The sequence below is a fragment of the Myotis yumanensis genome, unplaced genomic scaffold (assembly GCF_028538775.1).
Source record: "Myotis yumanensis isolate MYYU_CA2020_CCGP unplaced genomic scaffold, mMyoYum1.0.hap1 SCAF_13, whole genome shotgun sequence".
Lineage (NCBI taxonomy): Eukaryota > Metazoa > Chordata > Mammalia > Chiroptera > Vespertilionidae > Myotis > Myotis yumanensis.
This window is the reverse complement of record NW_027223764.1, coordinates 53,294,288-53,321,638: the sequence shown is the minus strand read 5'-3', so window position 1 is coordinate 53,321,638 and position 27,351 is coordinate 53,294,288. Positions and strand designations below refer to the sequence as shown.

General features: G+C 45.9%; 1 protein-coding gene and 1 pseudogene across 3 annotated transcripts in view; both read right to left on the bottom strand.

The window, feature by feature from the left end:
• Positions 1-1,164: 1,164 nt before the first annotated feature.
• On the bottom strand, positions 1,165-2,284 carry LOC139022086 (casein kinase I pseudogene; annotated as a pseudogene).
• Positions 2,285-18,150: 15,866 nt separating this feature from the next.
• RET (ret proto-oncogene) overlaps positions 18,151-27,351 on the bottom strand; it is a 49,896-nt gene continuing 40,695 nt past the window's right edge. For 2 of the 3 annotated variants that reach the window (XM_070433110.1, XM_070433111.1), the window contains exons 16-20: positions 25,312-25,382; positions 23,998-24,135; positions 22,816-22,915; positions 21,408-21,555; positions 18,151-20,142 (exon numbers count right to left, since the gene is read on the bottom strand). In XM_070433110.1, coding sequence (XP_070289211.1) covers positions 19,985-20,142; positions 21,408-21,555; positions 22,816-22,915; positions 23,998-24,135; positions 25,312-25,382 — 615 coding nt within the window. In that variant the 3' untranslated portion in view covers positions 18,151-19,984. Of the gene's footprint in view, positions 20,143-20,726; positions 21,556-22,815; positions 22,916-23,997; positions 24,136-25,311; positions 25,383-27,351 lie in introns of those variants that run through there. The other variant, XM_070433112.1, reaches the window with a different exon arrangement.

Below are 27,351 nucleotides of genomic sequence, written 5' to 3'. Positions count from 1 at the left end.
GTCTCTCTTTACAATTCCAATTTTTGCGCCTGTTTCTCTAAATGGCATAACTTCACCAAGAATTTTTGGGCCTTCAGTAACCACTCTAAGGAACATTTAATTTGAACAGGTTGTTCATTTGAGAGATACATTAGAAAAGAAAGGGAATAAGATTTGCCAGACCCAATGGCAGCATTTTTGATTGATATTTGAAAGACTCCAAACAATATTTTGATTCAAAAATTGTATCACTAAAAGATTCTTTGGCCAGCTAATGAGCAAGCTGACATACTTAAGCAACAAGAAACTCATGTTCCTAGGAGAACGCCCTCGGCTCGTCCTCCTGCCTTCCTATATATCCAGCTCTCCCTCTTCCCCTCATTCTTCTGATCTCTTTCCTACCACACCTCTACCCACCCCCCCCTTTCCTTGTCTACACCCCTTATTTTTCCCCAACAACTTTCTTTTTTTTTCAGTTTTTAGTTTTTAATGAACTTGTAAACAAAAAAGCTCCCATTTCAAAATAAAAACAAAATCCCAGATCATATAGATGTTTACAGTGATTACATTTATCTAAGCAACATACAAACCTATTCAGTTTTAAGATGTTAACTAAATTTCTGTGACAAATATGCTTTTTTTAAATACCAAGAACATTATAGAGTTAATGCAGAGTCCTAAGGATAATCTAGTAGTCACTAAGTTTTTCTTAAGTCTTAATTTTTGGTGCTGTTATTTCTAGCACAGGTAAGCAGGCAGTCTTTTATATGCTCAAACACTGGAATCTTTGGTTGCTACCATATCAGCTGGCTTGCAAACAAGAAGCCAACCATTTTAAAAATGTGTTTTAAGTGAACAACTTGCAAACCCCAGGGGTGGATAAACCCTAAGAATGCACAATTGTGAGCATTTATAACCATCACAACTGTGGCTGAAGACTGTTCATGCCGTTCTTCTGAAATGAGATCTCAAAGCAATATAGTTCAAAAGAAAAAAATTTTAACAAAAAATTGGCATATGCACAATCTCTCCAGCAATTTGTGGTGTCAACCATTTAGTTAACTTTTCCACTTGAAAAAATGCAATAGAAAACTGGACACCATGTTTCACTATCTCAGTCAATGTCCACAATTACTGCGGCTAAAACTCAGGACACAGCATCACCAATGCTGCCCAGAGCCAGCCTATACTGAAATTAAGTCCTTTACACCAAGTAAATGGTTGTCCACAACCCCTGGCTAGTGTACATATGAACTAAAATTTCTAGATTTTGGGAGAAACAAATGCTGCTCCGATCATCTGCACTGCTTCTTCTGTTCCTTGATTCATGCGTAGAAACCTGAGGGGGTTTGGGCCTGCTGACCCTGCCCACTTGAAGAGGCTGCCTGCTGTGCAGCTTTCTGCTTTAACATTGTCCAGTCAAATGTGTAGTCATATTGGTGGTTCAGGGTTCTGAAAAGAATGCGGAATTGCTGCCTCAGATATATGTAATCTGGGGCTTCCTCAAAGAGCAGCCCACGACAATAGTTTAAGTACATGGCAAATTCTGCAGGAAACCCCTTACATAAAACTTCCACAGGAGTGGACATTGTCTTTTCACTGATTTCTTCATATTTTTGTTTCTTTGTTGCAGCCTTAATCCTTGCCATGGCAGGCTGGATCTATTAAAATACACCAAAACAGATCCTAACGATTCCATGTCATCCCAGCGACTCTGTTCAATACCAAGATGTGCATTGATTCTAGCATATCGGGCAGTGCCAGTGAGATTTTTATCTTCTCTGTATGGTATGTGTCGCCTTGTCCTGTTGTCTCTGTACTTTTTGGCCAGACCAAAATCAATAAGGAATAACTTATTACAGTGACACTCAATGCCATTAGGAAGTTATGTGGTTTCATGTCTCTGTGTATAAAATTCTTTGTATGCACATATTCAATTCTACTGATCATCTGGTCAGCGGACATAAGGAGTTTTCATTGTGAACCTTCTTGCACAGAAATTGAAGAAGTCTTCCAGGCTGGGTCCAAGAAGACCCATGACTAGCACATTGTGGTCTTTTTCCTGCCCCGACCACCGTATGTGGGGGATGCCAACCCCACCCTGAAGAATCTTAGAGAGTTTGCTCTCGTACAGCAACTGCGGGTGCCTGGCCTTCTGAGACTCTAGCTTCACTGACACCTCCTCGCTATGGGTGATGCTGATTGCCAGATAAATGTCCCCGGAGGAGCCAGGCTCGATCTTTCATACCAGTTTGTATTTCCCTCCTACAATGAACTCGACCTTGGAGCCGCTGCTGCTCGCCATCGTGGGAGACAGAGATGGAGGCGAAGGCTGGGGCCCAGCCCTGACACCTCGGAGAGGAGGACACGGGGCTCTGGGCTGGTCCAGGGAGCAGGGCTGCAGAGGAGGGCGACAGGGAACCGAGCACGTGGGCTTCTGGCGTCACTGCCCCGAATCTGCCCAGGGGAACCCCATCACCGCCGCCCAGTCAGGTGCCTTTGTGCTCGGCTGCAGTTTGTGCGGGGTTCCCGCGGCTCCCCAGCTGGGCCACTTGTGTCTGGGTGGCCGCCACTGCCTTGCTTTCGCAGCCATGTCGTGGGCTGGAAAGGGGGAGCGGTGAGTTAGGGCAGGGATACCGCCGCCACCGCTGCGGCCCCCGCCCGCCCCCCCCCTCCGTCTCCAGCTAACGCAAAATGCCCCCAGTCCCCGGGAGCATTTCACCCCCCAACAACTTTTTAAGACCACAAATTCCATTTGCCTCTGAATGTCCAGTCCTCTTAGGAACTAGGTATGTAGGCAACTGTAGCATTTAAACCTTGGATCCAAACTGAATTAAGAGCTATAATTAATGATTTCCTCAAACCCAGACAAGACCAGCAATTATTCATAGAAATTATCTAGAACAGTGGTCGGCAAACCACGGCTTGCTAGCCACATGCGGCTCTTTGGCCCCTTGAGTGTGGCTCTTCCACAAAATACCACGTGCAGGCGCGCACGTACAGTGCGATTGAAACTTCGTGGCCCATGCGCAGAAGTTGGTTTTCGGCCTGGGCGAGTCTATTTTGAAGAAGTGGTGTTAGAAGAAGTGGGGGGTGTCGCTCAGTCGGGCGATGGTATATGCAGCCCAGGGGAGGCACGCGTGATTCACGCACGAGTTGAGTGAGCCAGTCAGTCAGCAGTCTCATTGTGCAGTGGTTAGTGCTAGTCGCTCCCGCAAATCTCACGCGGGTGACAAAAGTACCTACTCGAAGCATAAAATTACCTGTATTTTTCCAACCAGCTGCAAAACCTACAGGTATTTTTGTCATCAATTTAAGAATTGTAATTATTTTGTGTTGGTGGCTTTATTATAAAATGAGGATGTTTTTAGCAAAGGCCAGCTTAGGAGTACCCTAATTAAGTTAATAACAATGTACCTACCTATATAGTTTAAGTTAAAAAATTTGGCTCTCAAAAGAAATTTCAATCGTTGTACTGTCGATATTTGGCTCTGTTGACTAATGAGTTTGCCGACCACTGATCTAGAATATTGTGGAATGTTATGTGACCCAGTGTTATCTGACCTATATCCACTTGTACATATATTGATTAAAACCTCAGGTGCTAAATGGAAAAGTTTACTGGATTCACCTGGGAAGGGACTTACAGAATCCTTTCCACAAAAAAGAGAGTGCACAAAAAGGTTCTCCTGAAAGCCCTCTGTGAAACATTTCCAATAAAAACAGATGAACCACAATGCAGAGAAAAGAGGAATCTACAGGAGACTTTGGGATAGGGTAGGGACCACATTGTGTTCTTGCAGCCAATTCAATGTCAACAATAACCCTCAATTTGGGGTGCAGTGAGGAAGGAAATTTTATTCAGTGCAAAACATCTCAGTTGTTATACAGCAAGCACTGCTGTGAAAAAAGCACAGCTGTGAGGCAGCCCTGGGGTCAAGGCAGTCTTGGGCTCAGGCCTCTCTCTGGCTGGACAGCTCTGCTCTGCTCCTGTGGGTCTGGTCTGCCCCGTTCTCAGAACTGTACTCCCAGACCCAGATCTGGCTTATATAGACAGACAGAAGTCCCCAGGCCTTGCTCCCTGATTGGTCTGTCCTCATAATTTGATTAGTCCAAAAGACACTTCCCTAATTGGTCAGAATAGAGCTTCTCTGATTGGTCTGTAAAGATGATGATGGGGGAGAGGGGTGGGCGGGAGAGAGATAGCTGTGCAGCTCTGATTGGATGGGGAAAGCCTCAGTCCTATTGGTTGAAATAGGATTCCAGGACTCCTCTATAAAGGTTGGCTCAGCTGGCAGAAGCACAGTGCAGGCAGGCTGTTCAGTGCTGGCCTCTCTGTGAAGTGCAGCTTGCAGGAAAGGCCTCTGTGTAGAAGAGGTGGCTTCTAGACTCTCTTTGTTATAATTTGAGACCAGTTAGTCACCAGGAGTCCTTCTGAGTAAGTACCTTCTTTCTCAGGGCCCACAATTGCAACAATATTTGGGAGTTTAAAAAGTTGCCCTTTCACCTCATTTTGTTAAGGAAGTTAAACCTGAAACTGGAGACCACATTCAAAAACCGAACTTAGAATGGGAAATAGTCCCTTGACTGGAACGACAATACCTGGCAGGCATTTTAAAAGGGTTTTAGAACAAAAACAAGACAGGACACAAAATAAGCTTGTGGCCCTGCAGGTCAGCAGTGAGGTGGCTTACTCCCCAACAAACCACCTACTGACAAGGACACTTGAGAAAAGAACACTGAAAAAAAGATGGTCTCATCTCATGAGACAAAGAAAAATTCCCTAATTCTGAGGGTGCTCCAAGGAAGAAAAGTACCCGATATCCTGCCATGCCCTTAAATACTCCAGGTGAATTAACTAGAAATGTAGATAGTGTGTTAGTTTCCTTGGGCTGCTGGAACAAACTACCACAAACTGGGTGGCATAAGACTACAGAAATGTGTTTTCTCACGGTTCTTGTGGCTTAAAGTCCAACATCAAGGAGTCAGCAGGGCCACCCTCTCTCCAAAGGCCCTGGGGGGATCCTTCCTCGCCTCTTCTAGCTTCTGGTGGTTGCCAGCAGTCCTGGGTGTTCGTGGCTTGTAGATGCATCACTCCCATCTCGACCCCAATCTTCACATGGTGTTCTCCCCTGTGTTATCTTTGTGTCCAGATTTCCCTCTTCTGCTGAGGATACCACCCTAATCCAATATGACCTCATCTTAACTTGATTGCATCTACAAAGACCATGTTTCTAAATAAGGTCAAACTCACAGGTTTTGAGGGCGAGGACTGGAACATATCTTTTGAGGGGACAGTTCTACCCACTATATATGGCAACCTCACACATTTCTAGTAGACACAAGTACTACTCTTTCTGCATTAAACCCTGCCATCTTTGCTCAGCCTCCTTTTTGGAATAAACATAAAAGAGCCACAGGTGGCAGGCATTCCAACTAACCCACAGATATTCTCTATTTCCCTGCCCTTAACTATGAGCCTGGGAGCCCTTGATTGCAAAACATGCCTTCCTGCTCTGTGACACCCTCCTGCAAATTTCATTAGGAGAAACTTACTTTGCAATTTTAAATGAACACCAGAGTATTTGGAACTGTTTGTGGGATTCCAAAGGATTCTTCTATTCACAAGCAAGTTGATTCAGCTCTGATTATCTTCGTTTTCTCCATTATATTCTATGCATATCCTGGATAAGTATTGACACTGTACCTGGCACTGATATGGGAGAAGGGGTCAGTGCACCTCATAGTGACTGGTCGAGCGGTTGTTCTGGTCGTTCTGCCATTATGGTCACTGGGCTTTTATTATATAGGATTACTGACTGTACCCCCTATGCTGTACTTTACACTCCCCTGACCATCTTGTAACTACAAATTGGTACTTCTTAATCCCTTTACCTTTTTGACCCAGTCCCCCAATCCTCCTCCCATCTGGTAACCATCAGTCTGTTCTCTGTATATATGAGTCTGTTTCTGTTTTGCTTGTTCCTTTATTTTGTTCTTTAGGTTCCACTTAAGTGAAATCACATGGCATTTGTCTCTCCCTGTCTGACATTTCATTTGGCATAATACCCTTTAGGGTCTATCCATGTTGTCACAAATGGTAAGATTTCATTCTTTTTTCTTTTGTTTTGTTAATCCTCACCCTGGATATTTTTTCCACTGATTTTTTTAAAGTGGAAGGGAGGGAGGGGAAAGAGAGAGAGAGACACACACACACACAGAGCTCTAGAGAAAAAGAGAGCTCTAGAGAGTTCTAGAGAGAGAAACATCGATGTGAAAGAGACACAGTAATTTGTTGCCTCCCACAAGCACCCAACGGAGGCTGGGAATCAAACCTGCAACTCAGGTCAGAGGAATTGAACCTCTGACTCTTCGGCGAAAGGGCCCATGCTCTAATCACTGAGCAACACCGGCCAAAGCTCATTCTTTTTTTGTGACCGAGTATATCCAGTCGTCTATTGATGGGCACATAGGTGGCTTCCATATTTGGCTACTGTAAATAATGCTTCAGTGAACATAGGGATGCATTAGTGACATTGAGCATCGTTTCATATGTCTATTGGCCATCTGTATGTTTTCTTTGGAGAAATGTCTATTTAGGTCCTCTGCCCATATTTTAATTAGATTGCTTGCTCCTTTTGATGTTAAGTTATGAGTTTTTAAAATAAATTTAGCATACTAATGCCTTATTGGATGTACCACTGGTAAATATCTTCTCCCATTTGATAGGGTATCTTTTAGTTTTGTTGATGGTTTCCTTGGCTGTGCAAAAGCTTTTTAGTTTGATGTAGTCCTATTTGTTTATTTTTTCTTTTGTTTTCCTTGCCCAAGGAGATGTATGAGAAAAAATGTTACTAAGAGCAATGTCAGAGATTTTACTGCTCATGTTTTCTTTCTTCTAGAAATTTATGCTCTCAGGCCTTATATTTAAGTCTTTAATCCATTTAGAGTTTATATTTGTATATGGTGTAAGAAGGTGGTTCAGTTTGATTTTTTTGCATCTGTCTGTCCAATTTTCTCCACACCATTTATTGAAGAGACTGTCTTTACCTCACTGTATATTCTTGCTTCTTTTTGTCATATATTAATTGACCGTATAGGCATGGGCTCTCTAATCTGTTCCATTCATCTACCAGGCTGTTTTGATTACTATAGCCTTATAATATAGTTTGATATCGGGTAGCATGATACCTCCAACTTTGTTCTTTCTCAAGATTGCTATGGCCATTCAGGAACTTTTGTTTTTGTGGTTTTGCAATTGTGGAACAATTTTGTGGTTCCATATAAATTTTAGGATTATTTGTTCTAGTTCTGTGAAAAATGCCATTGGTATTTTGATAAGAATTGCATTGAATCTACAGATTGCTTTGGGTAGTATGGATATTTTAATGATGTTGATTCTTCCTATCCATGAGCAGAGGATGTGCTTCCATCTATTTATCTTCTTCAATGTCTTATAATTTTTTGAATATAGAACTTTAACCTCCTTGGTTAAATTTATTCCTAGGTACTTCATTTTTTGTGTGCAATTATAAATGGGATTGTTTTCTTAATTTCTCTTTCTGATAGTTTGTTATTGATGTATAAAATGCAACCAATTTCTGATTATTAACTTTATATCCTGCTGCTTTGCTGAATTCATTTATCAATCCTAATAGTTTTTTTGATGGAATCCTTAGGGTTCTCTCTCTATAGTATCACCTGTAAATAATGACTGTTTTACTTCTTCCTTTCCAATTTGTATGCTTTTTATTTCTTTTTCTTGTCTGATTTATGTGGCCAGGACTTTTGATACTATATTGAATAAAAATGCTGAAAGTGGAAATCCTTGTCTTGTTCCTGATTCTAAGAAAAATGCTTGTAGCCTAGCCAGTTTGGCTCAGTGGATAGAGCGTTGGCCTGCAGACTGAAGGGTCCTGGTTTGATTCTGGTCAAGGGCATATACCACGGTTGCAGGCTCCTCCCTGCCCCAGGCCCTGGTCAGGCACGTGCAGGAGGAAACCAATTGATATGTTTCTCTTTGTCTTTCCCTTCCTCTTCTATTCTCTCTAAAAATCAATGGAAAAACACCTCGGGTGAGGATTAAAAAAGAAAAACGCTTATAGATTTTCACATTGAGCATAATGTTGTTGAGGATTTGTCATATATGGCCTCTGTCATGTTGAACTATCTTCCCTCTATTTCCACCTTGCTGAGTATTTTAATCGTAAATGGATGCTGGACTTTTTTCTGCATTGTTTAAAAAACGTTTTTATTGATTTCAGAGAGAGGAAGGGAGAGGAAGAGAGGGATAGAAACATCAATGAGAGAGAATCATTGATGGGCTGCTTCCTGCATGCTCCCTACTTGGAATTGAGCCTACAATCTGGGCATGTGCCCTGATTGGGAATTGAATATGACCTCCTGGTTCATATGTCTATGCTCAACCACTGAGCCACACCAGTTGGGCTTCATCAATTTATGATTGTATGATTTTTTCCTTCATTTTGCTTATGTGGTGTATCATGTTAATTGATTTGCAGACATTGAACCAATCTTGCATTCCAGAAACAAATCCCTCTTGATTACAATGTATGATCTTTTTAATGTATTGCTGAATTTGATTTGCTAATATTTTGTTCAGTATTTCTGCATTTATGTTCATCAGGGATATTGGCCAATAATCAATCTCCCTTCCTTTCCTCCTTCTCCTCTTTTCCTCCTCCTTTTCCTTCTTGTAATTTCTTTATCTGATTCAAATAGTTTGAGAAGAATGGGTGTTAATTCTTTTTTGAATGTATGGTAAAATTCATCTGTGAAGTCATCTGGTCCAAGACTTTTGTTTGTTGGGAGTTTTTTTTTTTATTATTGCTTCAATTTTGTTGGTAGCAATTGGCCTGTTCAGATTTTCTGTTTCTTCTTGATTCAGTCTTGGAAGAATTTTATGTTTCTAGTAATTTACCCATTTCTTCCAGATTGTCCATTTTGTTGTCACATAATTGTTCATAATATTTTCTTGTATATCTTTGTATTTCTGTGGTGTCAGTTGGAACTTCTCTTCTTTCACTCCTGAATTTTTTGGATCCTGTCTCTTCTTTATGAGCCCAGTTAAAGCAGTGCTTCTCAACCTTCTGGCCCTTTAAATACAGTTCCTTATGTTGTGACCCAACCATAACATTATTTTCGTTGCTACTTCATAACTGTAATGTTGCTACTGTTATGAATCGTAGTGTAAATATCTGGTATGCAGGATGGTCTTAGGCGACCCCTGTGAAAGGGTTGTTCGACCACCAAAGGGGTCGCGACCCACAGGTTGAGAACCGCTGAGTTAAAGGTTTATCAATTTGGCTTATCTTTTCAAAGAACCAGCTCTTCTTTTCATTGATCTTTTGTTATTTTTTTTTTTTAAACTCTACTTTATATTTGCTCTGATTTTTATTATTCCCATCCTTATACTCACTTTGGGCTTTGTTTATTGTTCTTTTCCTAGTTCCTTAAGGTTTAAGGTTAGATTGTTTATTTGAGATTTTTCTTGCTTCTCGAGGTAGGCCTGTATTGCCATGAATTTTCCTCTTAGGACTGCTTTTGTTATGTCCTATGGATTCTGGGTCACTGTGTTTTTATTCTCATTTGTCTCAAGGTATCTTTTGATTTATTCCTTGCTCTCATTGTTACCCTATTCAGTGTTTAGTAGCATGTTATTTAGCCTCCATGTGTTTGTGTGCTTTTCAGTATTTTTCTTGTAATTGATTTCTAGTTTCATCCGATGTGGCTGGAGATGATGCTTGATCGATTTCAGTCTTTTCAAATGTACTGAGACTTGTTTTGTGTCCTAATACACAGTCTATTGTGGAAAATATTCCATATGCAATTGAGAACATATAGCCTGATCTAATTAGTCAGAAACAGCATTTGACAGTGATTGAAAGGCATGGCAGATCTATCTAATACATAGTCACAAACCCACATAGGCAGCCAAAATGAGGAGACAAAAAAACAACCCTCAGATGAAAGAACAAGAGAATTCTCTAGAAGAAGAGATAAATGAAATGGAGATAAGGAATTTATCTGATATAGAGTTCAGAATAATGATGGCAAAGATGCTCAACAGCATGAGAAAAGATATAGCCCTAACTGGTTTGGCTCAGTGGATAGAGCGTCGACCTGCAGACTGAATGGTCCCAGGTTCGATTTCGGCCAAGGGCATGTACCTTGGATGTGGGCACATCCCCAGTAGGGGGTGCGCAGGAGGCAGCTGATTGATGTTTCTCTCTCATCGATGTTTCTAACTCTCTATCCCTCTTCCTTCCTCTCTGTAAAAAATCAATAAAATATATTTTTAAGAAAAGATATAGTAAATATGAAAAAAGAACAGTCAGAAATACAGAATGACATAGCACAAACAATGCAATCTAAAAGTGGGGAAAGGACCAGTATAGACATTTCTGCAAAGTGGACATACAGATGGCCAAAATACATATGAAAAAAATGCTCTAAGTCACTAATCATTGGAGAGATGCAAATTAAAACGACAATGAGGTATTACCTCACACCTGTCAGAATGGGGACCATTAACAAATGACCAGTGCTGGCGAGGATGTGGAGAAAAGGGAACCCTAGCACGCTGCTGGTGGGAATGCAGACTGGTGGAGCCATTATGAAAAACAGTATGGAGTTTCCTCAAAAAATTAAATATGGATCTGCCTTTGACCCAGTGATCCCACTTCTAGGAATATAGCCTAGAAGAAGCCCAAAACAGCAATCAAAAGGAATGTATGCACCCCCATTTTCATAGCACAATTTACAATAGCTGAGATCTGGAAACAGCCCAAGTGCCCATCAGTAGAGAAATGGATAAAAAAGCTGTGGTACATTTATACCATGGAATACTATGCAGCAGTAAAAAAGAAGACTATCTTACCCCTTGAGAGAGCATAAAGGTACCTGAAGAGTATCATGCTAAGTGAAATAAGTTAGTCAGAAAAAGACAAGTATCACATGATCTCACTCATATATGGAATCTAATAATTAACAAAATAAATTGATGAATGGAGTGGATCCAGAGACATGGAGGCATGGAACAGAGTGTGGAATCTCGGAGTGAAGATGGGGGAGGGTTGTGGGTGGGAGGTAATCAACCAAAGAATTTGTATTCATATCTGCATAATCCAAGGACACAGACAATAGGGTGGTGAAGGCCTGGGGTTGGGGGGAGGGCAGGCTGGAGGGAGTCAATAGGGGGAAAAAGGGGACATATTAATACTTTTAACAATAAAGATTGAAAAATAAATAACAAAATATTTTTATTATTTTGTATAAATAAAATTTAACTGACTTTGTCTTCTCATACTTTACTTTTAAACCTAAGATATTTTTTTTCACTTATTAAAAAAAAAAGAAAGAAAAGAATGTATATTCTGCAGCTTTGGGGTGAAATGCTCTAAAACTATCAATTAAATTAATCTGGTCTAATTTGTCACTTAAGGCCACCATTTCCTTATTGATTTTGTGACTGGAAGATATAGCCATTTATATCAACGGGGCTGTTAAAGGCCCTTACTATGACTCTACTACTGTTGATCTCTCCTTTTATATCCTTCAGTATTTGCTTTATATGTTTAGGTGCTCTGATACCTTGTTATGAATTGACTAAGTTCTCAGAAATTGGTTCTCTCCTCTGAGAGCCCAACCTGATCAGGACTTCTGGAACCTGAAGACAGCTTCTCAATAGCCCCCTTCCCTAATCATTCATAACAACTAGAGCCATTTTGTCTATTTGTGTATGAGCAATCTCAAGCTGCCCTTGGAATTTCGTGGGAACCATCCAAAAACCTATAGGTTATTAGTATTATAGCCTTCCCTTGACCACATGCAAAGACTTATCCTCCTTGTGATCTGCAGCAAAATTACTTCATGCTTCTGCTGGGCTATTTTTAGGCTTTCTACTTAGCCTCATGGTTCTGCCTGCAGGACAGACATTACTACCAACTGAGAACTCAGCACTTATTAGCCAGTTGATTAACCTCTTAAGAAATTCTATTGCTCTCCTTCTATTATTATTCACTGCCACAATACCCTGAATCCTGCTAGTGGAAGGAGGGGAGCCTTGTGATGATCTAACCTCAGATAATTAGGGAACTCTCTGTACCTCACTCAGATTTATTAGTCTCCCATTGAGAACCCTTACCTAATATTGTTTGTTGATACCTAAAAACTAAAGCTGGAAGTTATCAAACAGCTTACATTTTCACTAACTTAAGGTCTCTTTTAGAATCTAGTCCTCTTATCTGAAGTAAAATCAGCCCAGATGGCAGAACCTATTGAATTTTTTAGCACTTGTCAACTAAACAAAGAATAGACAGTAAACATATATACAGATAGCCAAAGATGCTTTTGGGATTTTAGATCTCTGACCAAAATGGATAGGAAGTTAAGCAACTTTTAGATGCACTCTATTTCCTAGAGAGTTGGTTGCAAAAAGAGATAATGTTGAAGCGAAAAGGAAATGTTCTAACAGATTATCCTGACAAATAAGGTCTTAACCAAGGTCATGACCAAATCCAAACCCTCCAAGGATAGATCTCTGCAGGGACTGAAAGACACCATTATAAAATACCAATGTTTAGTCCCTGATTCTGAAAAGGAAGAGTGGGAAGAATCTGACTGTGCTCTTCATTTACATAATCTGTGGTGCTCCCAAGATAGTTGCTTGGTAACATCAGAGGAGGGCAAATGGATATTAGCTAAATTTCTCCCCCAAACTACTCATAGGGTATAAATTGATTACTAGCTTAAATCAACACTGGAAGAGAAGCTTTAAAGAGACCAGAGGTTATTTTTGGGTCATGTGTCACCCATCACCATAATCCAGGAAGAACTATAAAAGTGGGACATGGTCAGGAATCAGAATCTCAAGGGCCCTTTGAACATCTTCAGATGGGTTTTATCTAGTTTCCACCCTCCATGGGATTTGAATATGTTTTAGATTTGCATGTGTCACAGAAACGAAACTTTACGGCATCTGTCCCTGGGTTCACGTTTACAACTAAAGAAGAAATCTGGAATTCCGCACAATTGGAAGGCTACTCCAATAGGCGACTTCAAACTGAGGATTCTCAGAGATCTTCTAAAAGCAACCAATCTTCAGAAGCAGACAGTTAACTCAAGACTTGTAGAATGAGCACATGATCTAGGTTTGTGGACAACTTCTACCCAAGATCCCTGTCTAATTTCTGTTTGTTTGTTTTTTTTTTGTTGTTTTTTTATGTTTGCATGTAATCATTTTTTCTATTTCCAATAGACCCCCAGGTTGTCATTTACCAATAACTGGCCTTTTCCTCTCATTTCTCCTCTTTATGTAATTGTTAGGTCAGAATATACTAACTCTAATCCTAATGGTTTTGTTAGATTATCCCAAACAGTACGCACTGCCTTAAATCTTACCAATTGCCATCCACCAAATCTTACCAATCACCAAACCTCCACAATGAAAACCTCTGGGAAATTCCAGTCTCACTGAAGATCCATTTGCAGTATCATCAACAAATTACTTTAAACAAGTTAACCTGTGACTTTGCTAGTATCCTGCTTTCCCAGAAAAAGAATCAATTGTTAGAGTCTACCAATCACACCCTAAATTTAAATTCAACAACCTTCAGAGGGTGATGAGCCAAATACTTGTTTCCTATAAGATACCACTATAGGGTCCAAACATGTAACCAGCTGATGTAAGGCCTGGCTCTGGCCTTCTGTCATGAACAGATTCCCCACCTAGATCTCCATGTGTCCCTGCCAGATATCTTCAGTGGTTAGGGTGCCTGGTTCTGTTTGCTTCAGACTAACATCTCATGCATGTAGGAATAGCATTTCAAAACTTGTCTGTACACAGAAGTCCTAATTCTATAAATCATCAAGGCTGAAAATTCTGATTCAGACACAAGCTCCAAAAGGAAGTCACCCTTAATTATTCAGTACTCTTCCTGGGGGGATTACTTGCTCATTGCTTAGCAGATTTCCATTGGTGGGAATTATACATATCCTGTATAATAAAAGGCTAATATGCAAATCGACTGAACAGCGGAACAACCAGCCGCTATGATGCGCACTGACCACCAGAGGACAGACGCTCAATGCAGGAGCTGCCCCCTGGTGGTTAGTGCGTTCCCATAGGGGAAGCGCACTCAGCCAGAACCCAGGCTCATGGCTGGTGAACACAGAGGTGGTACGGGAGCCTCTCCCGCCTCTGCAGCGGCACTAAGGGTGCCTCAGGGGATGTCCGCCTGCCGGCTTAGGCCCGCTCCCCAGGCCTAAGCCAGCAGGCATACATCCCCCAAAGGGTCCCGGACTGTGAGCGGGCACAGGCTGGGCAGAGGGGACCCCCCACCCCCAGTGCATGAACATCATGCGCTGGGCCTCTAGTAGAATAATTATAAGACTTATCACTAACTCTGGAAAAAGTCATTAGTGGTACCATCTCTTCCCTAGATGGAATACAGATCAATCCCAACTGTTTGGCATGACAATGATGGATATTACTCTAGATTTCTTGTTGGTTAGTCATGGTCTGTGCCATTCCTAATACAATACTTGGATCCTCGAAACCAGGAAGGTGGAACAGGAGATATGATGAAGCTACTTGGCTCTCTAAAGTGGATCTTTATGGCCTATATAGGACTTGTTCTTGGCTTGGGTTGGAGTTCTTGGTTCAAAGGACGTTACAGGGATTATTAATTGTTCTTGTTGTTGTCATAGTGATCATGATATTGGTTTATGGCATTCTATCCAGGGTCTGAAATGCTTCTGCACAGCCACTTTCTTGTCCGATGATCACTGTGATGATATAACAGAAAGATCAAGAAGACTTCATGATGTTGACCATGGAGATGACTGAATAATCAATCTTAAAGTGGTGAAGATCTGGATTTTTTACTTCCTTGAATTTTCCTTTTTTAAGTTTATCTTTACTGTTGAAAGTATTACAAATGTCATCGTTTTCTCCCCATTGGACTTCCTTGAAATTTTCAACCTACAAGCAAAAAAAAAAAAAGACCAAATTTGGGAACTGAGAGACAGAATACTCAAACAGACAATGGCTAGACCACATATAACCAAAGAACTCTAACCCACAACCTTTGCAGTAACCAGCCCGGAATAACCAAGACTTGGTCAATGACTGCTAGCTTCTCTACTTTGTGCTCCCATTTCCAACTCAAAACCAGCCTAAGAAAGCCAAATATGTTCCCCAGGTGAGTCACATGACATGCCCTGCTTCTAGTGAAAGCCTCCCGCTTTGCCATGCCAACCCCCTCTGATGACAGCCCACCTGAGGCCTCCCCACCTCCTTTTGTTTCCACGGACTCCTCTGCCTGCCATGAGTGTCTGCCATAATCAGAGTGGAGTCCCCTGCTAGAGCAAGTTCAGAATAAGTAGCTCTGCTTGTTCTCACTTGGGTGGTCTTTATTTCTACAAAGCTAAGGATTAGAGATCATCTTTAAAAATACAACTTTCTCCCACAATACTTCTTTTAATGACTGTCTTGAGAGAGACCAGAATCTTCCCCTCCTCTGTATTATTCCTAGTCTTAAAAATCATTTCCTATAATCATCCCCCTCACCCCCAGACATTCATGAAGTGTCCCAAACCCTTTGGGTGTTCCTGGCCTCTCAGGCCCTGTGGCCACAGAGCCTTCAGGAAAAATGTCAAGGTCTTTAAAACTCTCTGAAGAAAGGCACAAGCATGGACCAAGTCCCATGACCTTGGTGAGAAGAGCCCCCAGGCCAGGGGCTGTGAGGCAGGCACTGTATGGGCTCCCTGCAGCCTCTGGACACAGTCCCTCACCTCAGGTAGCAAGAGGCAGCTTTATGCTCTTCCTTCTCCGGGGCTAGGCCCTTCTCAACCCACAGGAATGACTTTCCTCGGTGGGGAAATAACAAGTGCAGAAAGGGACTGGGGGTGGGGGCAGGTGAGAAACAAAAGCAGCCAAAAAAATATGGTTTACTTTGGTGCTATTTACAAATTAACAAAGATCAATAAAAACATGGACATTTCAAATGGACTATGCATTTTTATTCAAGAACTTGACAGTGTGGTGCATGGTAAATATTGTTTGTATTGAAGCATCAAATGACTTCCTTCTCAAAAAATAAATTTTTCTTTTTATATTTTCAGTTCTAGAATGCACTTTTCTTACCTTGCCTGCCCACATTTTGAACTTGAATTGTTCCTTGTCATCGGAAGGGATGCAGGATTATGGTCTTTCCTGGCATGGGACAGAAGTCTTGAAGTCACAGTGGTGGGAGTAGTCTCAGATCATTGCTCTCTTCATGCTGCCTGGCCCAGGTTCCTGTGATGTCCACGTCCCTGCAGCCTGCAGCCAAATGGTCTCCCTGTCATGTTATCTTGCCTGGGCTCCCGCTGAGAGATCTTGGTTGGCCAGGTCCTGTGTTTTAACATGTCAGAAACATCTGCAAGTATCTTGTCACTTGACAGGGCAATTGAAACCTGAGTCACAAAGATTAACCGTGCTTTTTTTTGGGTGTTTGTAGTGTGTGCCCCATTAACTTGAGGAGTGAAGCTTATTCTCCCAGCTGTTAGACAACCACCCACCCAGCCTCAGCTGCAGGACAGGGTAGCGTGCCTCAGATCGCAAACTTCTCTACCTACAGGTTCTGGTTTTGTATCATCTCAGCTAAGATAATCCTTCGTGGGAGTCCTAGCTTCCGAAAGAGGTGGGGGACTCTACACAGTTCTAACAGGCCATCCAGGCTGCAGCGTTGGAGAAGGGATGGGGACAGGGCAGGCAGGATCAGTGGGGGCGCACTTCTGTATGTAATGGCCCAGGAGCAGAGGGTAAACTCCACACGTGCCTGTATGCTGAGATGCACCCCATGCTGCACCTGCAGATCCGCTCTCACTGCATCTGCCAGAGCCATAGAGTTTAGGCATTTCCCAGAACCACCCTAAACACCACCAACTAAATACCCGTTGTGTGTATATGTTGGAGGAAGGAGAGAAAGCCATTTATTGTGTGTGTATGTGTGTGTGTGGCGGGTGGGGGGGGGGGGTGTTATACTGCAAGAAATTGTGCTTTTCCTTCAAATTTTCTTCTATGTGTAAAGTATGTGTCCAAGTCCTTTCCTTAGACATTGTATTCAACATTTGCACCCAAATAAGCTGGCCTTGTGGTGGGAAGGGATTGTTTATGGAGGCTGGCGGAGAATGTGCTTTTTAAGAAAAATAAACCAGAGACAAATGAAAAAATAAACCAGACAGAAACTCCTATGGTCATGTAAAGGGGTGTTTAGTATGTTAGTGTTCACTTTCCTTGTCATGGGTTTCTAAACATGCAGAGGTAAAGGCTGTACAAATAACTGAGCCCTAGAAATTAGGTTTATTTCTAGTCCCTGTAGTCCAGATCGAAGAGGAAACAGAGAGCAGACGCAGGCACTGGGGCGAGCAGCTGCAGTGCCCGGGGCGTGGGCAGCCCCCGGGTAAGGCACAGGGAGTCCGTGTGTGCACACGCCTGACCCAGGAAGTGACACAGGCCCTCGGCAACCACACGTGAGATTTATGGTGGCAACAACTTGTGTTTGCTGACTGACCCACTCGTTGCCAGGAACTTTGAGGAGGAGCTCAGAGAATTTCTGCACAGTCCAACGGGAGGATGGAAACAGAAGCACTCGGTATCTTAAACTTCACAGTGCTTCGGGGTATAATTTTCCCTCCAACTTCCAATGGACTTTCAGTCATGACTATGCATTTTACATCCTCTCTCCCGAAACTGTCAACTCCAGCTTCAAGAAACAAGGGGCAAGCGCACTGCCAGGGAACCATAAACACCTGAACGTGGCCTTGGCTGCTGCTCTGCTCTTGGGCAGGAAACCTGAAGGCAGGGATTCTTTGAATAGCGGGACTGGCTGAATTTTCAAGTTACTGTCAATGTGCCTGTTCACCTACATATTGTGCAAGACAAGTCCCTAAGACCACCCAGAGCCTCCTGACCTTCCACCATGGTGAGCTCCCCAGTGGCTACCCCCACAGATTCCCTTGTGACATTTTAATCCTCGCACTGCAACTTCCAAATAAAAAACCTGATGTTTCCAATTAGGCAGTTAAATAGAGGAAAGAAGTTTACACATTTTATGATATATGATTTTATTTACATAACTAAAATTATTTTCTTAGTCACCTTGATTTACAAAAACAAATGAACACGGTATGGTTTTAATAACCTTTCATAAATAGATTTTACAAATGTTCATAACTGACAGATTGCTACTTAATACTCAGTAACACTTAAATACTTAGTAACTTCTGCATATATGCATGAAAATTCTGAGAGGACTAGTAGGCACAAGTACTTTTATAACTCAGGACTAGACAATTAGGTTATTAGTCAAGGGTTAATTCCCCATCACTCGGTCAGCCACTTGGGCTCGGAGTCCTCACCCTGCTAACAAAGCTGCTACAGCAACTCACTGAGTGGGCATTTTTAATAATCTGAAAGTGAACCCTTTGTCAATAAGACTAGCATTAAGCACATCTGAAACCATAAACTCCCAACGAGATATTGGGAAAAGAACTAATAGGGCATCTGAAACATGGCTCCAGCTACAGCTGTGTTAGTCTCCAGTAAGTGTTTTTCCAGCTTTCTCTGGGTGTGTACCCAGCGCACACCACGAGGCTCCAACACATACTCAGCCGAGCCTTCTTGGCCACAAAAACGCTGTTGACGTTACTGCTTTTATGCAATGCCTCTAAAACACAGTCTTGTAATAAACCTACAGGTACGTCCCTCCCCGCTGCTTTCCATCTGAAGGCCAGGCAGTGTTTGGTAACCGATCCTCCCCTGGGAAGTTGTGCTGAGACCAACAGAAGAGCCACCAGGACTTTCCAAAAGCCCCTCCTCCCCCCAAGCTGGGAGGAGCGCGGTGTCTGTGACCACAAACAGGCAGAGAAGAATGACAAGCTTATGAGTCATGGTCAGAATCTAAGAAACAAAAATGTCTTGCTATAGCAGCATCAAGTGCACACACAGGAAGAGGGGATACACGTACTTTCCCACACAAGCTCTATAAGAGCCAGAACACTGTCTTTTCCACATCAGAACAGAAATCAGAGGCGAGGCGGTCCTTGGTCATTGTCAATGCTACGTCTAACATAACTAGCTGAACAGGCCCTTGTACGCTGAGCACCAGCTCTGCCCACTCCTGAGGTGTGAGATGAGCCACTGTTTCTGGTGCTGGGCATGCAGTGGACGGAAGGCTGGGGGGGGCTCCCAGCTGCCACCTCTCAGCCTGGACTGGAGGCCACTCCACAAGCAGCCCCTCCCTTCCTTCATACTGTTCTAGACCAGGAAGTGACCAGTGACGGGGCAAACGTGTCTGTGAGCTCTCTCCCGACACCGCCTGTCTACACAGCAAACATGGCATCAAATCTCTCCATTGTGCTAATCTAAGAATCATTTTAATCATGATAAAAAAAATCAAATGTCTTCCTAAGAAAACGTTTTCTTTTAATTAAAAAAAAAAAAATCCTCAGGATCCCAAATCCTGAGCCCAGGGCTGTGCCAAGACCCCTTCTCCCATGCCAGCCCCGGCAGGTTTTGCCACCAACACTCGGCCTTGCCAGGCTCCCATTCTCAACACTGTCAGGTCCTTTGGGCCAGTTTTGTCCTTGCTGCCTTTGTGGGGGGCAATTGGGGGTGGGGAGCGTGTGCTTCATGTTTACATCTCGTTGCCTTGTTGGGTGGCAACCAGGAGAATCAAACAGATCAGGTAGTGAGTGAGGGACCCGAACGTGTGAGCACAGAGCACGGTGATCCCTGATGAACACAGACCAGCACCGGTGCTGCCGAGGGCTGCAGAGGAGGAGGGACCTACACACGGGACCGGGACTCCCATCCAGTGCATGGCGTCTGCTGGGAGGGAAAAGCCGCCAGCCAGCGGCAAGGGCACAGTGAGGGGCCGGTGGACCATCTCGGCAAGTGTCCTCTCCTTGTGAGTCCATTACCTTTCACAAAGAAATGTTAACTATCAAACGAGTCCGTTAATTGTGCCGCTGAGGGTGAAACCATCCAGTTAGCATATACACTATCATTGGCATAGCGTGGACACCCAGTGCTAGTGCCATCGGCTCTCGTGAGTGGTACAGGACTCTCCTCAGGCCAGTTCGGGTCTGACATGCCTAAAAATGAAAACAGATCATTTGCTCTGCACTGAAGAACCCACGCTTCAAGTGCAGACAGTAAGGGCTTGGCAAAACTCCCTGTGAGGTTCCAACCACACTCTGGTTTCTGTGCCAATTACACGAATGGTCTCCTGCTCCAGCTTTGCAAAGCACGTGCTCTGGGGAACTATCACGAGCTATCTTGGTAACTGGCCAGGCGCGGCCAGTTTTGACTTTTATAAATTTCACTCTCAGATCTGACATGTATTTGCCGACCTCTTTAGCTCGTTTTCTAAGGCAGCAGGAAGCATCAGCTCATCACTGTGCTCAGTGGTTTACGGAAGCGGGCAGCTTCCACAGAAAGTTCTCGGGCGGAAAGCCTGTCTTCCCCCCAAGTCTAGCCTGGGGGAGAGGGTCTTCCAGATCAAGAGTGCACACAGGGGAGCCCACAGCGGCGCCAGGACAGAGGCACGTAGCACCAGACCCCAAGCCAGCGAGGAATCGAGTGACTCAGGAGGCATGCAGAGGGGACACACTCAGCTGAGAAATGCTTGAAACGCCAGGATTTCAAAAACAATCAATGATGAGGTTAGAAAACAGGAAAAATTTCAAGTATTTAATTGAAGACAAAAGAAGGAGTTTTGGCAAGAACCGTATTTACTGTCCATTGCGAGACCACAGCACCACAGACTACGTTCTTCCAGAAGCATCTGCTCTAGCTTTCAGCGCTGACTTCATAAGTGACAGCCGTCATGACAGTGGGTAACGCAAAGGATGTGAAAACAGCTGCCTGCGTGTGCCCTCCCCGGTGCTGGCCGGTGGCTGGGCACCCCGCCCACCCAGACAGGGTCTGGGGCCACTGGCTGCGCTCCGTGCAGGCGCGTGCTGCTGGCTCCTCCTTTCTCAATCAAACGCCTCCCCAGTTTGGGTAAGTGTGTTCCAGTAGTTAAGTTACAAGTACTGTGACTTGATGCCCACCCCAGAAATGACTTATTCATTTCTCAACGTCCCCTGAGTGTTCTGCCCTGCGCTCTTTCTTTATCATCTTAAATTGCCGGGCAGTATAGTAATTACACTTATTTTCACATCCTTTAAAAAAACATAGTTGCAAAAATGCCTGAATGTCAACGGATGCAAACTCAGACATTACAAATAAAAAGGTTCAGAGTGGACTTTGGTTTCATTCAGACCAGAGAGACTCTTTAAAAAGCATTCCAGAGAGTAAGGATAGTGCAGAGAGGAACAGAGTCGCTAGAATCTAGTAAATGCATGTGAAATTCTACCATAGAGTTTGTTTTCAATCCACGTGGAGGGGAGGGTTCGAGGGAGGGGAGCATTATTACAGTCCACCAGGGGCATCTCCTCTTCCGAGAGGCCGTCATCATAAAGCAGGGAGTCGGATGGGGTGGACGCGGCCAGATCCAAGTAGTCCTGGAACAGAGAGATGGCTGGTCACCACTCCCCCGACATGTGCCACGAGGGACATGCCCCTGGGAGAAGCCCTGGCCTTGTCCCAGCCGATGCCAGTCTACTGGCTTCTCCATGAGGCTTGAGCCCCTTACCAGATTGCCGGCTCTGAGGTCCCCCAGCAGCTGCATCACCTGGCCCTGTCCCATAGTCCTCACTGCACGCCCCCCCACCCTCTCCCCCCCGCCGCTAGAAAGTCACCTCCTGGGGGGCAGAAATGTCCTCCGTTATTGTTCTGGTCCTATCTAGGCAGCATGCAGCACCGCCCTGGTGAAACATGTGGAGAACAGCCCCAGCATTTTCCTGCCTGCTTCTCAGCGCTGTCCCAGGAAGGCTGCCTCGGCATCAGCTGTCACTTGTTTAGGGGGACCCTGCATTGCTCAAGTGATACACTGATGCTAGGTTTCACTACAAATGGCCTCGACCATGCATCTTGCTTTTCCCGTCTGAAGAAATTACAACTGTTGGTGAACGTGTACATATGAGGATGAACGTCGATGTAAACACCACGAGGGCAGGGTCTGTGCGTGTTTCTTTACTTGCATTTCCATGATCTAAGGTGGAATAGGGTGCACAGCCATTGCTCCATAAATATTAGTTGAAACTTTGTTGACTTTCTCATTTTCCTACAGAGTTTAAACTGAAGGCACACGACTGAATGTGGCCTCTCAGATATGTTTTGTTTGGCCTACACTGAGCTTTTGAAAATGTAAATGAGTTGCCAACATTAAAAACTGGGAAACGTAGCATAAAAATCCCTTACAACTCAGAAGACCTGACACACTGGAATTCATTTTCCTACAGGTCACATGCGGCTACAACAGGGGTCCTTTAGGGGGGCTGGTGTGCTACACCCTAGTCCGTCCCTAAGCCGGGCCCCTCCGAACACCTGCATTGAGGACACTCATGTCAACTTTTTCCTGTGATTTTGTTTGGCTTTGGGATATTTCTCTCATACACCTGTCTTTTGAGAGCTGTTCCAAGTGTCAAGCTAAAAATCTCGGTGTCTTCATGATTTGAAAAGAAGCCCAAGGGGGCTGGTGCCTCTGTGGTCAGCATGGCCTCTCCCCTGCATAGCCTCACTCTGCCCCTGCACAGGGACCTCCAGGGACCTGGGTTGGGGCTGGAACCCCTCCCCCCAACCCCCACCTCCCACCTCCCACCTCCCTCTGCCACGTCCAGCCCGTTGGCGGCCCACACTGGGCATCTGCTCTAGGTACTCACCCTTCTCTTAACCATCATCTTCTCCAGGTCTTTGCTGATGTCGGCAAACACTGGCCTCTTGTCTGGCTCCTGCTTCCAGCACTGCAGCATCAGGCTGTACCTGGAGGGAAGAGCAGACGGGCGCCTATGACCCAGCAAGGACCACCTGTCACAGCCACCACACCCAGCACAGTGCCGGGGGCCTGGGGGCCTGTTCCTGAGCCCCAAAGCAGTTTCTGCATCATCGACATCCTTCTGAGCTGGGCCAGGGTGAGGGGTCATCAGGGCTCAGGGAGCCCAGCACTGTAAGCTTCCTTTCCCTTGAGGGAGATTTGTTTTCAAGTCCTTTCAAAGACACTGGTAGCTAGCGAACCGTGCCCAATATGGTGGTTGAGTGGGCAACGCCAGCCCTTCACACTCTTCTGAAGGTTGAACTAGGTGGAGACACACAGAGAGGTCTGCCAACCAGCCACTCACACCTCTGCCTTACACCTCTACCACCTCCTTGAAACCACAGCTGCAAGGCCCCCAGGGCTGCTGTGTGTGGAGTGCTGGGCCAGCTGGCTGCCAGCCCGGGCTGGAGGGAGGTGGTGCCACTCACTCTTTTAGCCCCGGGCTGGGCACGTGGCACGTGCACGCGGACTTTGTGGAATAAACATACCAGCCTGTGTCTGCACGCAGACAACTCCTTTCTCATGTGATCTCCACCCGTGCTGTGGGAGTAGGACCTCGTGCATGAAGGCTGGTGCTTGGGCTGACGTCTGGGCGCTGCTGGTCTACCCCCTGCCTAGCCTTGCACCTCCACTTGGCACTCCCCAATATGTGCCCCATGGGCCTGTCTGAACTACCTGCCCCCCTCCAAGTGACCTGCAGGCACAGGTGTCTGGCCTTGGGCTCAGCTGCTTAGTCTGATCTCATCCTTCCCATACCCCTCTCCGGGCTCTGCTCCCCCTCATCTTTGTAGGCCCCCCCCAGGAAGCCCACCCAGCCCCAGTGGAGTTGGATCCTCAGCATCTGCTGCCATGCCTGCGGTGGGTTCTGTGACTTCTGCCCTGTCATGCTCTGCTTGTCACTACCCACCCCCCAGCTCACCGCAGACTGGCGCCCAGGGCTGCTAGGAGAGGAGGAAGAGTGCCTGTGGCCTGCCCCGCCCAAACCCCATGCCTGTATGAGGGAGGCGGGGCCGAAGCAAAGCCTGCTCACATCTCCTCGCTGCAGTTGTCAGGCCTCTCCATCCGGTAGCCCGTCTTCAGAAGGTTGAAGAGCCGCTCAGGAGGAATCCCAGGGTAGGGGTTGCCCCCCAGGGTCACAATCTCCCACAGCAGGACACCAAAGGACCACCTATGGGAAGCAAGACAACCAGTGAGTGGCTGCGCCACGCCTGCCCTGCCCTCTGGGGAGCTCGGACATCTGTCCCCCCAGCAGCTGCTGGCCCACCAGCCCAGAGCCCCCTCTGCACCTGCAGAGAGCAGGTCTCAGCCTGGGCCCCACGGCACCAGTGGATGCAGGATGGAGTGGGGATAGCCTGCCCCGCCCCTGCTGCTGCGAGGCTTCCCAGCTCAGCCCCCACGCCCACGGGGGCACTGGGAGCCCAGGCGATGGGTCACTGAGGCATCAGAGATGGCCCAGAGCCGCCCAGCAAGTGCAGCAACATGCCGGCTTGACCCAGGCCCAGGTTCCCGGCACATTTCCTCCACCTTCTCTGTGTGCTTGGCATTCTAAGTCTTAGAAAGAAAAAGCACGGCTATAAGAAAACGCTTAACTGCGAGGGAGAATTTACTGTAAAGCGGGAACAGAATCGTATCACCAAACAGCATTACCACATGAGCCCACTCACAGGGACGGGAAGCAAACACCTGCACACCTCAGAGGCCGCGCTGTGAGCCAGTGGTCACTCGGGGCCGGTGAGGTCCTCCTGACTCAGCCTCTCCATGCTTTACTTTCAATTTCCCAGCTGTCTTATGCTCAACTTCCCAAATCAGGAAGCAGTTGTTTAAAACCGTAAGAACAGCCCACGCTGTTCAAGAGGCGCACGTCTTGGTGACAGAGCACTTAGACAAAAGTCTGCTGTGTCTTTGAAAACTATCCCGTCTGTAATTTGACTGGAAGACTGGGTTTGGTTCTCGCCTTTGAGCAGTCTGGGGCACACTGAACTTACTCAAGGCCATGCCCACCTGTGGGTGGGAACCAGTCCTCCTCAGGCCCACAGGAGGGAACTGTTGGGCTGGCCTGTGTGTCACTAAGACTCCCACAGGAGGGAGGGGAGAGGGGAAAGGCCATGGGGATGTGCAGCCACTGCTCACTGCTCTCACGGATGTTACTGCTGCTTTCAAAACTACTGCCTTGGCCCCAGGCACTGGCTAAGTGAAGGCACGAAGCTCCCTCAGGCTGGGGAGTCACTGCTGATGCTTGGCACAAGCTGACAGCACTCAGGGCCAGCGTTGTTCCCGGCTAGCTGCCCACGCAGGGGGCATAGTCCCCTTCACACGTAACCCAGGAAGGCACACCCACACTTACACATCACTCTGGGTGGTGTAGATATGATCAAACAGGGACTCAATTGCCATCCATTTGACTGGAATCCGGCCCTAAAGAGGGAGTGAAAGAAGGGCATTAACGTTGCTGGGAACTGGAGGGGAGTGTGCAGGAGGGCATGGCCCTGTCTCAGGCACTTCCAGCTCTGGGGGATGCTGAGTACTGACACCAGAATGCTCCCGGTACAGAACTGGCGTGCAGCTTCGAGGGCCGGGGTCCAGCCTGGCCCTCCTGGGCACCGCTGAGATGCCAGCGGGAGTCAGCTGGCTTGCCCACAGATACACAGGCCTGCTTGTCAAGCACCACATTCCTGCTGAGAAGGAACCCAAGGAATTGATACCAAGCCCACGCTAGGTCCCCTACGGCCACCTCTGGGGAGCTTTGGGGTGCCCCGGGGGGTGCTGCCCAGCTGGTGGGCCAAGAACACCATCCAGCAAGATCTGCCCTGATGTCTGAGGATGAAGGACTTGGGGAAACCAGCACTTCTATCTTGGGAGTTCTGATGGAAACCAACACACTAACGGCTCTTCTGGGCAGCGTCGAGGAAGGAATCTGTTTATGGGCCTCGAGGCTGGTTTTTGCCTCTTGTTTTATGCCAGAGCCCTTTCAGCATCCTCTGGAAGAGTACCCCTCACTGCACAGGTGCTGGGGTCGGTCACACCTAACAAATCCCTTGAACTGTCCTCATTGTTTTGGATCCTCCCTCCCTCCTTCCCTCCCTCCCTTCTTTCCTTCCAGTGCTCTGATTGGGTGCTTTCTGCTACCTTGTCTTCCAAATGACTGATGCGATCCTCTGCTTCAGCTAATCCACAGTTGATTCCATCTAATGCATTAATTTCAGTTATTGCATTCTCCATTTCTGAGCGGTTCTTTTTATGATTTCTATCTCCTTTTTATGTTTCTTATCTCTTTGTTGAAGTTCTCACTGAGACTACCTCCCCCAAGCTCATTGAGCATCCTTATGACCTGTGTTTTGAACTCTGTATCTGGTAGAGCGCTAGTTTTGGTTCTGGAGTTTTGTTCTTTCATTTGGGATGTGTTGCTTTGTCTCCTCATTTTGGCTGTCTCCTGTGTTTGTTTCTATGTATCAGGTGGATCTGCTATGTCTCCCGGTCTTGGCAGAGTGGTCTTCTGTAGCAGGTGTCCTGTGAGGCCCAGTGGCACAGTCCCCCGGTTCACCTGAGCCGGACGCTCTCAGGGCGTCCCTTCCGTAGGTTGTGTGCCCTTCTGTTGTAGTTGAGTCTTGACTGCTGCTGGCATGCCAATGGTGGGACTGACCCTCATGCTGACCGGCTGTGAAGACTGGCCATGATAGTGGACAAGCGGTTGTGTGAGGCTGACCCCAGGAGTGAGATTGGCTGCAGTGGGGCTCAGACCCCTGCCAAGTCCACCTTTTGGGTGTGATGTCTGTAGTGCCAATTGGGGGGTGTTCTGAAGTGGTCTGAAGCCAGCCACCAGGTGTGTTGGTTTTGGAGTCTCTTGGGAGGGGCTCCAGTGCAGGCCAAGGTCAGCTGCTGCCTGTACTTGGCCTGGACCACCTGGTAGGGGCTACAAAGTTGATTTTTGGTTGGTAGGTGCCTGTTCTGGGCTTGGGAGCACCTGGGTTATGCTGCGAACCAAGGCTGGTTACCACTACTGCCAGGCCTGGGGCTGCTTAACGAACAGCACACCAAGGCCAGACGCTTCTTGTTTGGGGTTTGTGGGCCTTTGATTTTAGAAAATTCCAGTGTGAGCCCAGGCTAACGGCTTGTGCATTACCCTTCGAAAGAGGTTCGGCCAGGCAGGGTGTAAGGGAATCATCAGGTGGAGTGGTTCATGGAGACTCATGGAGACTTTGTGCCCAGCTGCACTCGCAGGCTGGATTGGAGGAGGGCTCACTAAGCAACAATGGCGCCTGCAGGCACTTGGCTCCAGGGGAGAGCTGCCCCTCCAGCCTTTGCCCGAAGCCAGATAATCTAGTTCCTCCCTGTTTGTCCCTGGCATTTTTCCATTTTTTGAGCTGCTGTCCCTTTGCTGGAGCTC